The 12,687-nt window shown below is 49.1% G+C and overlaps 1 protein-coding gene across 2 annotated transcripts in view; it reads left to right on the top strand.

Moving 5' to 3' along the window:
• Adcy9 (adenylate cyclase 9) overlaps positions 1-12,687 on the top strand; it is a 110,021-nt gene that overhangs the window by 81,842 nt on the left and 15,492 nt on the right. For both annotated transcript variants that reach the window (XM_058579406.1, XM_046444157.2), the window contains exons 4-7: positions 205-309; positions 1,379-1,596; positions 5,959-6,061; positions 9,513-9,721. In XM_058579406.1, coding sequence (XP_058435389.1) covers positions 205-309; positions 1,379-1,596; positions 5,959-6,061; positions 9,513-9,721 — 635 coding nt within the window. The remainder of the gene's footprint in view (positions 1-204; positions 310-1,378; positions 1,597-5,958; positions 6,062-9,512; positions 9,722-12,687) is intronic.

Below are 12,687 nucleotides of genomic sequence, written 5' to 3'. Positions count from 1 at the left end.
GCTGCCACGGGCATCATGCTCAGGTTTCCTGTTTCCGTTTTTACCTGGTCAGTTTGTTTCCAGCTCCTCCGGTGTGGCGCAGGAAGCCTCTCATTTGGATACAGCCATCTGTGTGATAGCAGATTACAGCAGTGGACTTGTTTGAGTCTCACATCATGATCGTGCTTTCTGGATATGTTCCCATGCCTTGTGTTTTTCTTGTAGACCTGTCCGTCATGTGGAATTACATTTGTTCCCAAATCTGAAGCTGGTGCGGAAGGAGCAGCTGTGCAAAATGGCTGTCAAGACGAGCCTAAGACCAGCACCAAGGTAACAAGCTCATGCCTGTTGTTCCTGTCAGTTCCTCCCCAGTACCTCTCCTAAAGTGATATTCCTGTCTTGTCGACTTCTCAATTCTGAGAATAATTCCTCTTGGGTAATAGCGTTCCAGACCTTCTGGTTTTGAGGGTTTTGAGTAACATAAAGAACAGGATAACGGGGCTGGGATGTTCTCAGTGGTGGAGCGAGTGCTTCACGTGCACAAGTCCCGGGTTCTACCCCAAGCAATATAAAGAACAGAATAGAGCAGAGCTAACCATGTGAAGTAGAGTAACTCCGTGCTGAACCAGATGGGACTCCCTTCAGGGCAGCGAGAGTGTGGGAACACGCAGGCCAGTGTGGCGGGAGGTTGGTGGCTTGGAAGGCCTACTCAACTTCTGGTAGAATACAGATGTGCAAAGGGAAGAAGGGCCTGTGCCAGATGAAGAGCCCACCCAAGAGAAGCGCAGAGGCAGGGTGAGCAGCAGGGGGCTGTGGAAGAACCTTGTCAGGACTGGAGTAGAAAATAAGTAAATCCCAAAGCCCAGAGGTTTGGGAAGCCTTCTGAAGGCCACTCCCCTAGGAGGCCCTGTCTGTCATCCTGCACGCTCCATCATCTACCAAAGGACTTGTGAGCACGTCAGTTGCCTCTCTCAGCCACAGAAGCTCCCAAATATAAGTCTTGTTTGTCCAGCTTCTCCTAAGCCCCAGCCCCACAATCCTGGGACTCCTTTCCCTGTACCCATCCTTCATCTTCTCGGAGGCCCCCCAGTCCTTCCACCCAGCCTCCTGGGGCCCCAGTTCTTGGTGAGCAGAATCCCTGAATCTTGGTTCTTGCCTTGGCTTTACAGCTATCCTCACAGTCTTAGCCTCTGCTGCCTGAACACCTGGACATGCCCTTTGACAGAGTGTGTGTGGGGGGGGGAAGCAGGGTGGCAGAACGTTGTGTGGGGTGGCAGCAGATTTGCCAGGCACCCAGTGAGGTGCAGGGCTACAGCTAGCCAAGGGCCAGGTGGGGTGAACATGCGCCCTGGCGCCACTTCACCAAGTGCACTCGCTTGTTCCCTCTGTCTTGAGGCAGGCTGCCGGAGGACCGAATTCCAAAGCCCAGAATGGACTTCTGAGCCCTCCCCAAGAAGAGAAGCTCACCAACAGCCAGACCTCCCTGTGCGAGATCCTTCAGGAGAAGGGCAGGTGGGCGGGCGTGAGCCTCGACCAGTCAGCCCTCCTCCCACTGAGGTTCAAGAACATCCGTGAGAAGACAGACGCGCATTTTGTGGATGTTATCAAAGAAGACAGGTGAGAAAGCGTGGCCACCACCCAGGGGGTAGGGTTTTACAGGAGAGGTGGCTTCCTTGTTCTGAGTTGCCCCGTCTGTGAATTTCTCTTCCTTCATCAGTATATTGCTTTGTTTTTATCCTGAAGTAATTTGAAACATAAAAAGTTATACAAATGCCATTTAGAATTCCGTATGCTCTGCCTTAGCATTTTGTGTTAGTTTTGCGGTCCTCCCTTTCCCTACTCTGAAATGTACTCTTCTCCAAAGCATTTGACAGTACGCTGGATGCATTGTGTCCTTTACTCTTTTAGACTGCCTCTCCCAGAATGAGGATGCTGTAGTACACAGCCGAGTTGACAAGGGCAGGGAATTCAGCATGGTGTGACATTCCATCTAGCCTGAGGCCCCGGTTCCAGTTCGTCTTTGGCAGCCCTGTTGCCTCCAGTCCAGGATCACGTGTGTGTCACTTAGTTGTCAGGCCTCTTTGCTCCTAAAATCTGGGGTGCTTCCTTAGCCATGCCTTGTTTTTCATGATGTGACAGTTTTAAAAATAAAACATTCCTGAAGTTGAGCTCGTGAGGTATTTCCTTATGGTTAGGTTCATGTTCTGTGTGCCTGGCCAGAGAGCACAGAGGTGGCACCATCCTTCCAAGGCTCGCATGCAGAGGCCCATGCGGCCCACTGGTTCCTCGTTGGTGATGTTCTTTTGTGTGTGAGTGGTACTGGAGGTTGAATCCAGGGGGGTGTTAACCACTGAGTCACATCCCCAGCCCTTACTTAAAATATTTTTATTAGTTATTGATGGACCTTTGTTTATTTATATGTGATGCTGAGAATCAAACCCAGTGCCTCACACATGCTAGGTAAGCGCTCTACCTCTGAGCCACAACCCCAGCCCTCCCCAGCCCTTTTTGTTTTTTATTTAGAGACAGGGTCTCGCTGAGTTGCTTAGGGCCTCACTAAGTTGCTGAGGCTGACTTTGAACTTGTGATCCTCCTACCTCAGCCTCCCATGCTGCTGGATTATAGGCATGTCCCACCACTCCTGGCATAATATTCCTTTTGATCAATCCCACAAGATGTAGCCAGTTTCTCCAATTTGTGGTTATCATTTTCTCCCTATGATTAATAAGCAATCTGTGGAAAGATACTTTAGTGTCTATTATTCCTATTCCTTATCAGACTTCCCTAGATTTAACATCCATTGAGTCTTGACTGAAACTGCTTCACTGTGATGTTTCAGTATGGTGGTTTCCAACCTCAGCACTTCCAGCACATTTACCATTTGGTGCTCAGCATCTGCTATAAAGAATGGCCCTCCATTTGCTACCCATCCATCTATTTTTTACTTTTTATTTTTTGCAGTACTAGGAAATGAACCCAGGGGCTACATCCCTAATCAGCTACATCCCCAGCTCTTTTTGTGTTTTATTTTGGAGATATTATCTTGCTAAGACTGGCCTCAAACTTGCTATCTTCCTGCCTCAGCTTCCTGAATCACTGGGATAACAGGCATGCACCACCATACCACTCTCCATCCATCTGTTGTTAGCCTGAACTCATGCAGTCCTGTTTTATTTCATGGACTATAATCCATCTTGGTACTTTTTATGTTGGGATGCCCGATCTGACCAATCAGAGCTCCCTTTGGACCGGTGCCTGGGTCCTTTTGACTCCACCCCTTCATTTGTATGGGGCAGTCACTTTCTAGCAGAGCAGGGTGTTCCAGGCTCATTTTCTGCCTCCCCCGCCCCAGCTCAGGAGCACTGGCTCCTTTGAATGAGGAATAGTTTTTACATATATTAGCTATTAGTGTCTAATTTAATGTTATAGTCCAAGGACATACTCTGTGATTTCAGTCCTTTTACATTGGTCAAGACATGTTTTATGTCCCCACATGTGATCTGATGGGTGAACTTATCATTGCACTCAAAAAGAATGTGAGCTCTGTACTCATGGGATGCCGTGACCCAGGATGTCAGTTAAGTCCTGGTAGTCAGTACAGTGGTTTAGATCATCTGTTTCTTTATTCATTTTCTGTCTATTATTCTGTTTTTTTTTTCTTTTATTGGTGCATTATGGTTGTACATAGTACTCAGGTTCATTTTGGCATAATCATACATGCCTGGAATTTAGTTTATTCAATTTCAGTCCCTGGTGCCCGCCCCCTTATGTTCTATCAGTTGTTTAGAGAAATCTATTAAAATTCTACCTGTGGTCTGGGTTGTAGCTCAGTGGTAGCCACACCCCAGACCACAGTTTAGTGGTTATTCTAGGAATTACAGATATACTTCCTTAAGTGTCTGTGTGATCTTTGTGGAATTACTATTGTATCACTTCATTTTAAATGAAGAAATCTCACAGTGTTATAGGTTCCCATTCTCTCCTTCCTCTCGCTGTAATTGTCACAGGTATCAGTCACACCTGCATTCATCATAACCCTCACCTTGACCCAGCCTCGTGCCCTCAAGGTGCTTTCTCCTGACTGCTTTCCTCTTGAGTGCACCCATGTTTTCCTGTCTTCTTCTATGCCTAAAATTTTGGATTGTGTTGTAGACTTTGTGTGTAAAACTTAAGAAACCTGATTTTTGTTAATATTACTCTGAAGATTATCTATTTTTTGTTTCAGCAGTCAGTTAGCTTATCTGAATTCAAACTTTAACTACCATCTCCCTGTTCTTTTAGCTGTAAGTGGGCTGCTTATAGTCTGCCATGCCTCTGCATGACCTACAAGGATCAGCCAGAGATTTGAGCAGTTTACATGCAGAATTTGGGGATCTCTTTCCCTAATTCTCTCCCTTGTGATATTAATAACCTCATCTTTCAACTATGGTCACCCCAAAATTCATTTTCCTTTTTTTTTTTAAGCCAGTAAGACTGGTGGCTTTTCTGAGTTTACGCTACCCTACTTATGGTGCTGACTAATGTCTGTCTTCAGGCCACACACACACACACACACACACACACACACACGAGACATTTACCTGGTATTGTTCCTTTGTTCCAGGAATAACACCCCTCTATTCTGGACCTGCCCTGGTCCCTCTCTTGTGCTTATCAGCAGTTGTTTTTTGGTGTTGTTGTTGTTGTTGTTGTTGTTGCTGTTTTGTTTTGTTTTTGTCACAGACACAATGCCTTTATTTGTTTTTATGTGGTGCTTAGGATCGAACTCAATGCCTCACACATGCAAGGCAAGTGCTCTACCACTGAGCCCCAGCCCCAGCCCCTGTTTTTGTATTTTTTTCCCAGAGCTGTAGTTGTTGTCTGTGAGAGGATTGGTCCAAAATGAGTTACACCCATCCCCAGAGGTGGAGCTTCCCGAATTGATTTAGAAGGAGCTGTACAGCTTACCGCAGGGTCACTTCTGCCCCTCAGGGGTCAAAATGTGGCCACCACACACTCTCCTTACAGCTGCTCTGCTGTCCCTGTCTGTGCTTCCTGACTGGAAGGAAGGAAAGAGAAGCCCACATCAGGGGACAGAGACTCTCTTCTGAGTCTAAGAAAGGCCCAGGTCATTGAACACTCACAGAAGAGAGGTCCCCTCTGCATCAGGGGAAGGGAGGCTTGCACGGCAGGGCCTCCCAGGTGCCAGGCACATGCCAGGCACTCCTGTGTCCCGCCTGATGTCATCCTAGTGGTTACTGTACGAGGCAGGCTGCTCTCCACAGCTATATTTGCCTTCTGATATCATGTTAACGTTCCCTTTAATTTGTAGTAATTTCTGCAGTTTAAAAAGGATCTTACTATTTGCTAGCAATTCATAAAAAAAATGAAAGAGTCATGTAAAGCATATTTGATTTCTCTGCTATTAAAATCATTGAGCTTTATCATCTTTCAGGTTTCAGACAAAATCTGCATATGTGACAATAGCACCAAAATTACACTAACTATCAACACCATTTTGTGCTAACAACCTGTTAGCTCTCATAGTCATAATTACTGTCAGTACTCTGGATGACAGGACAGCTGGTTCTGAATTACATTTTCATTTGAAGCCTCCAAATCAATACAAGTACTCTCAGTACAGGGATCTGCTGGCTCTTCAGAAAAGATCTTTTCACAAGACAAAGAAAGCTGTCTTTGTATCTTGTAATCCGGGATATTAGGAATATATGTTCAAAAGCAAGGTACTAATGATGTGTATTATGATTGTGGCCATGGTCACTCTTTAATGGACGTGAAATGGAACATGTGGTTATACGTAGGAACACAAAGGACTTCCCAGAGATAAGTTTTAAAGGGGACAGGAGCAACACCTATTGCATAGTGGCTCTCAGATGCAGGTTTGTGATGTGCTCTATGAGTGGTGTTTTCATAGCTGATTGTGATCTGATAGGATGATTGTGCCAGGTGTTGATCAATTCCATTTGTTATGTCTTCTAGCCTGATGAAGGATTATTTTTTCAAGCCACCCATTAACCAGTTCAGCCTCAACTTCCTGGATGTGGAGCTGGAGCGCTGCTACAGGACCAGCTATCAGGAGGAGGTGCGCTCTTCATCTCTCCACAGAGCCCGTTGTTCTTGTGGGCAGCTCACCATCCATTCTGTGCTTTAGTGAGTGGCAGGAAAATGAAGGCTGGTGTTAATTTCCTGCAGTCTATAAGCCCTAAATTGCAGATGTGTGTTAATTTATCTTTGCAAGGGAGAAAAACTTCAACCTTTCTGTGGTCCTGTATCTTAAAGACCAAGCTTCATGGTCGCTAGACCCTCTCCTTTGCAGTTTGTGCCTCATGGTACCTGCCCTGGGCACGCCTGCTCTGGGGTCATGAGCCACACTCCTCTCCCCAGAACTCTGTTTCTTTCTTCCCTGGAGGTGGGCCCAGGAGCTCACAAAGCCTTTTCCTCTTGACACAAAACATGCTCACATCCCTCCTACCCTGGCACTGCCTTAGCCTCTGTTGTCCTCGAACGCTCAGCTCACATGTCATTTCTTTCAAAAAAACCTTCCCTCACCTTGAACTGGATTTTACTTCCCCTTTATTTTTTTCTTTATGTGTATTCCATGTTGGAATTATGCTCAGATGCCTCCTCCCTGACAATTCCCTCATTACCCACACTCAGCACAACCCGCCCCACCTCCCCACACACATCTGATTGCTAATAGGGTCCTTGAATAAATGCAAGAATCTGGAGCCTGGTTGGGGTTCTGACAGCATGTCCTTGAATTTTTTCTTTTGGGCCAGAACCTGACCTCCCCCAGCATTCAAGTCAAAAGTGCACACTGGCCCAATCCTAGGACCAAAAGGGCTTTTCATTCAAATTCCATACACTCATTCTGCAAATCTTTATGTCTAGGCACTGGCCCAGACTCCTGAGAAACCATGGGAGCCAGAGAGAGCCAGTTTGTGCCTCATGGGTTTGGAGGCAATACCTTCTATCAGCCTCCAAGGGACAGTGGCTATCAGTTAACATCCCATGCACAGGGTCTGCAGGGCACCCATGAGCTGGTCACTTGGTAGCCTGTGAGGCAAAACAGGATCCAATTTACTCTTCACAAATAGCCCTGTGTGGAAACTTGTGAATATTCCTATTTTACCGAAGAGACAGCTAAGGCTGAGAAAGCCTAAGCAGAGGCCCACAATCCCACAGGGAGGGTGGACACCTCAAAGCCAGCATCTCAGCCACACCCCATTCTGTGCTGTGGTGACCCCAGATGGAAGGCACATTTATCAGCCATTTCTCTAGGCACTAAACATTTATTGAGCATCCACTCTGCCTGGTTTGGTTCATGGTGCTAGAGCATACTGATGAAGATACCCTGGTAAGAGAGCAGTAATTAGAAATAACAATGCAGAGCCATGGGCCTAGTCGTGCCCTGCAAGGAGACGGTGAGGCAGCCGCCCCAGAGGGAGGCCCAGAGGGAGGAGACTCTGAAGCCCACTCCAGTAGGAAGACCAGGAACTAGCCAGATGAAGGAGGAGGGAATATTCCAGAGGGAGGGACCAGCCCCTACAAACCTTAGATAGGAAAGAGCCTGGTGTAGCCAAGGAGTTTCAGGTACCTCCAAAGGGAGGGCACCTGATGGGCAGGGTCCAGATGATGACTGCCCAAGCAATGAGCGTTATGCTGAAGGCCAAAGTGGTCGCTTGGCCCCATCAGATTGTGTGTCATGAAGATCCTGGGTCATGGAAGGTGATGGAGCTGGACAAGATGGGTGGGAAGCTGTCACTGAACACAAGGCCTGTCTGAGACCTGCCTTGAGACAGGGTAGAGAGGAGAGAGACACAGGAATGACTGTCTTCCAAGCCACAATGGTGTTGGGGAGCTGGCTATACCCAGTACTCCACATGGATGTTCTCTGTAAGCATCCCCACCACCCATGAGGTGTAGGCACCCATTGTATCCCTGCTTTCAGAAAGGAGACCTGGGCATAAGCAGGTTGGGTAACAGGGACAAGTTGTCACAGCAAATAGTGGTGAAGGGCTGTGAATACCTAAAACAAGGAGAGTGGGGCCTTTACCCCCAGGCCCCACATGTGGGGAAGTCAGAAACCTCAGCACTGAGGTGGGAAGAAAGATCCCCCACACTGTGACTATCCTGCAAGAGCCTCGCAGCAGACCCTGAGCCCCTACTGCCCAACCTGGGCCAACTGCAGCAAGCCGTGGCCATTCCCTAGAGCTAGGTAGAGCCCCAGAGAGAACAAAGTCAGGGTAGGCAGCCTCACCCCAGAGACTCTGGGGGTCTTTTGAGGGCACTTCAGAAATCAAGACCTACCTGCAGAGCCTCTGAGTTTCTTGGAGGGACTTTAGAACCTAGCCCTGCCCTCAGGTTGCTCTTCCCATTCCAAGCCTGGTATCACAGCCAGCCCACAGCCTCAGCCCCAAGCGCTGAACTCCCCTTCTCCAGGCTTGCCCATCTTGGGGTCCTGGGCTGAGGCTGAGGCTCTAGAGCCAGTTTGTCCTAGAGTAACACACAACAGACCTCTGCCTTCCATGGGCTCCAGCCCCTTCTGCCTGGCGCCCTGCTCAGAGTTGCAGCACCCAGTAGAAAGCAACTTTGGTGGTTGGCTGCTCCCTTTCTTCCTACTGTAGCCCCGGCCTTTAGGTTCATCTGGAGAGGGTTACAGGTACACTGGGGAGTCAGCTTGCCTGGGTGAAGCCTGGTTCCTTGTTTTCTGTGTGTCCTTGGAGAGGCAGCCTAGCTCCGCTCCCCATCTGCACAGAGATCAGTAGTGTTTCCTTCTCTGCGGCTGTTGTGAGCACTGATCAAGATCAGGCCCCTACAGGGCCCACAGTGGGGCTGGAGTAGTCCTCCCTTGGACGGTTAGTACCATTGCTGTTCCTGCCTTCTTAACGTCCTCACAGCACATGCATGTCTCTGTTTTACTTCACACACTCTCCTGCACTTCTTGTCCCCGTCCTTTCCCACCACCAGGCTGAGTTACTCGCAGGGATCATTTCATGGCTACAACTGCACCCAGTGCCCAGCCGGGCAGTGCAGGCTCCCAGGGAAGAAAAGGTGCTGCTGGCAGGCACCCCTGTTAAATAGGCGGGAGCTTTCTTCAGCTGCCGCCTAAATCCCTGCCTGCTTTCTGTCATGGAGCCACCCTTCCCACCCTTAAACCTGAGGCCCAGCCATTTGCTGGCAGCTTCCAACTCTTGCTTTCATCCAACTGTCCTTACACATGTGGACTCATTAACTCTGCCAGGCAGCAACTCATCTTTCAGACTCAATGTGTAATATGTCTGTGAGAGCATATGGCTTGTTATCAGTCACTGTGTGACCTTAGGAAAGTTCTTAACTTCTCTGTGCCTTAGTTTTCTTATCATTAAGTGGGTCAGTAGCAAAGAGATGGCCCACTTAAAGCTCTTGCCACCTCGTGCCTGGTCTGCACTAGGCAGGCTCTCAGTAAACATGAGTGTTTTCCCCTTTGAGTTAGACTCTGTGGCCATCTGTGGCCACATGGACTCACCCCAGTCCCCTCCTGCTCTAAACAGGTCATAAAGAATTCTCCTGTGAAGACTTTTGCCAGTGCTACCTTCAGCTCCCTCCTGGATGTGTTTCTGTCCACAACAGTGTTCCTGATCCTCTCGGTCACCTGCTTCCTCAAGTATGGGGCTGCTGCCACGCCTCCTCCACCCGCCGCTCTGGCCGTCTTCAGTGGGGCCCTGCTGCTGGAGGTGCTGTCCCTTGTGGTCTCCGTCAGGTAACCACTGCAGGGCAGCTCTCTAGCCTTTAGCTCCCTCTTCTGGCTCCATGGTTTATGGCGGAACAGGCTGACTGCAGCACAGTGGGTCGGGGTCCTAAGCCAGCTGACCCTCCAGACTTGCTTCTGGGGACAGCCGTTGTTCCCTCCTCTCCCTGTGCCCCCACCCCACTGCACAGCCACCTCCTCTCAGGTGCTGGCGCTCCACACGTGTGGGAGCTGCTTAGTGGAGAGGGCTGGTGCCTTCTGCAGCCCCAGCTGCCACCAGCTCATCCCTGGATCTCCTAAATCAGAGAAGTGGGAAGATAGGAGATGGGGCAGGGTCATCAAAGATGACATAGTATGCAATGTGCAGTCCTATTATATGAAATGTCCAGAATAGGGAAACCAGTGGAGACAGAAAGGTTCCCAAATCTCTACTCAGTAGATCGGAAGCAAATGATAGGTGACAGCTGATGGGCAAGTGCCTCTTCTAAACAGGAAAGCCAGAGTGTGAACCCTCTGAAATCACAGACGTCAGTCTGCACAAGCTTGGATTTGATATGACACCAAAAGCACATGCAACAAGAAAAAATAGATAAATTGGACCTTATCAAAATTTAAAACTTTCATTCTACAAAGAACACCATGGAGGAAGTGAAAGAACTCAGGGAGAGGGAGAAATATTTGCAGGTCACCTGTGTGACTCATGTCTAATACCTAGAACCTGTAGTATGTGTTCATACGGCTCAGTAATGAAAAGGTGCGTTTCCAAAAGACAAAGGGTTTGAGTAGAGAGCGGTGCCTTTCCAGGAAGCTGGCCCAGAGGACCGGCCCAGAGTTTGGGTAGCTCCACCATTCTGACCAGGTGCAATGCACAGGGCATCCCGCTTAGGCACACGCCGATGGCACCACAGGCCTGTCTGCTGGGCACCTTGACAGCAGGTCCTTGCCCCGCACCCCCGTACCCAGCCCCATCACACTCAACAGCACAGCCTCTCGGCAGGGGCAAGCCCACTAGGAGCTAGGGGTAAAATGGATACGGGAGAAAGCCTGACTGTGGTTTTCTGCTAGTCTTAGCAATATCCCAATGTGGAAAAAAATAGTTCAGATTTGGTCCTGAGACTTCTACATACTAATCTTTCCTCTTTCAAGTGGGCAGGCTGGGTTCCTTGCCTCCTTCTGTCTGGCTACCCCCACCCCAAGCTCTTTGCTAGGACTGCAGAGGCCATACCCTCCTCCCTAGAGTGTCTCCACTGTCTCCAAAATTCCCTTCCAAGAACAAGCCCATGGTGCACAGCAAGGACCCTTCCTGACTATACCCCCACCCCCCACCCCCAGCCTCTGCTGCCATCTCTGCCCCTCCTCTCACTCCCAGAGAAGCTGCTTGCAGTCAAACTCTGCCCAGGGTCTGCTTCTGCCAAACCCAGACCAAGTCAGTTTTTGGCCCCTAGTTTGTTTGTTTTTCCTTTAAAAAAATCAGTTTTATTGTGATAATTCACATATAATAAACTCATTCATTCAGGTGTAGAATTTGGTGGTTTTTAGTAAATTTACAGTTGTACAAACATGTAATTTTAGAACATTTCCATCACCCCAAAAGAAACTCTATAGCAGTCACTCCCCCACACCCCAAAGCTTCTCTCTAACAGGGTTCTGTGGCTCTTGGCCTCTCTGAATTTACCATTGTCCCCATGACTTAACTGTATTTAACCATGAAGCCATTGCTCCCTGTCCTGTAGGCCCTGCTCCTCTGAGACACAAAGGGCTGCAGGTGACTGGGCCATCCCTGAGCGACTAGAGAGTAAGGCGCTGATCTGCCCCTACAAGAGCTTTGAATTGCTAGAATTCAGTGTGCTAGCAGCTGTCAAAGCCCAAGAGAGGGTGGACCTTAAATGGCTTCCCCTGGCCCCTCTAAGGGCCATTTTTAGGATCCTAGATCCCAAAGAACCTGTACTGTAGAGTATGTAGGCACCCGAGGGAGCCAGTTCTGCAGCTTCCTCAGTGACTTGGCTGGGTTGTTACCTGCCTCACCCAAAAGCCTTCCCATATCTCTACTCAGGGTCTCCTTCCTCCAGTTCAGCACCAGGCGAGGGTGATACCAGCTGATCTTGTCCTTGGAACTCTGTGGTTTCAAAGACCATCAGGAAGGGCCTCCAGTGTCATCTCCTAGGAACAACTCAGCTCCCTCTGTCCCCCTTCAGGACCTCTGGGTTCTACCTGTGAGCATATTTATTTGTGGTATTCTTGGAGATAATCCAGGACCTCTGTTATCGTTTAGCTATCAGGAAGCCAGAGCTTCCAAGACATGAAAAGGTCCAGAGTATGCCTGAGTCCATGCGGGAGATGGCTGGAGAGTCACTAGTTCCTGGCCATGGCTGAGCTCAGCCAAAGCAGCTGACACACTGTAGGAGTTCAGGGCCGAAGGCTCCAACCACAGGCATGTGGAAAGGCACATATTATTGTCCAGCGGTGGCTCCTGACCTCTCCAGAGCCAAAGGCAGTGGCCTGTCCTCAGCTCTCTGGAAGCAGGCTTAAAAGGAGGTCTGGTCTCCCCAGAATGTCTATGAGTCTCTGTCCCAATTGGACCCCCGTACCCTTCCTTTCCTCTGCCTCTCACCCACCCCTACCCAGAGAGCCCATCACTCAGCCAAGGCCAGTTTATCTCCTCACCTGACATTCCAGCCCACACTCCACTTCCGCCCTGTATAGAAAGTATTTTGTTAATATCACACTCCTGAGATGTACCACACTCAGAAACACAATTGCACAAGGAAGCAGTGGAACGCCTTCACTGCAGTGTGAAGGAGAAACAGAAAGGAAGTCACTTGAGATGGAGCCCTCAGTGCTTTCCCTCAGGCATGCCAGGGTGCTGCTAACTGGGGAGTAACGGAGCAGTCTACCATTTGCCCTCATGCCCATAATCACTGCTGCACATGTGACAATTGGAAACAGATTGTGGGTGTGGAGTTGGGGCCACGCACCAG

Source organism: Marmota monax, unplaced genomic scaffold (genome assembly GCF_021218885.2).
Source record: "Marmota monax isolate L192 unplaced genomic scaffold, Marmota_monax_Labrador192_F-V1.1 WCK01_AAM20220418_F8-fsc00035, whole genome shotgun sequence".
Taxonomy (NCBI): Eukaryota; Metazoa; Chordata; class Mammalia; order Rodentia; family Sciuridae; genus Marmota; species Marmota monax.
This window is presented reverse-complemented; position numbering and strand designations above follow the sequence as displayed.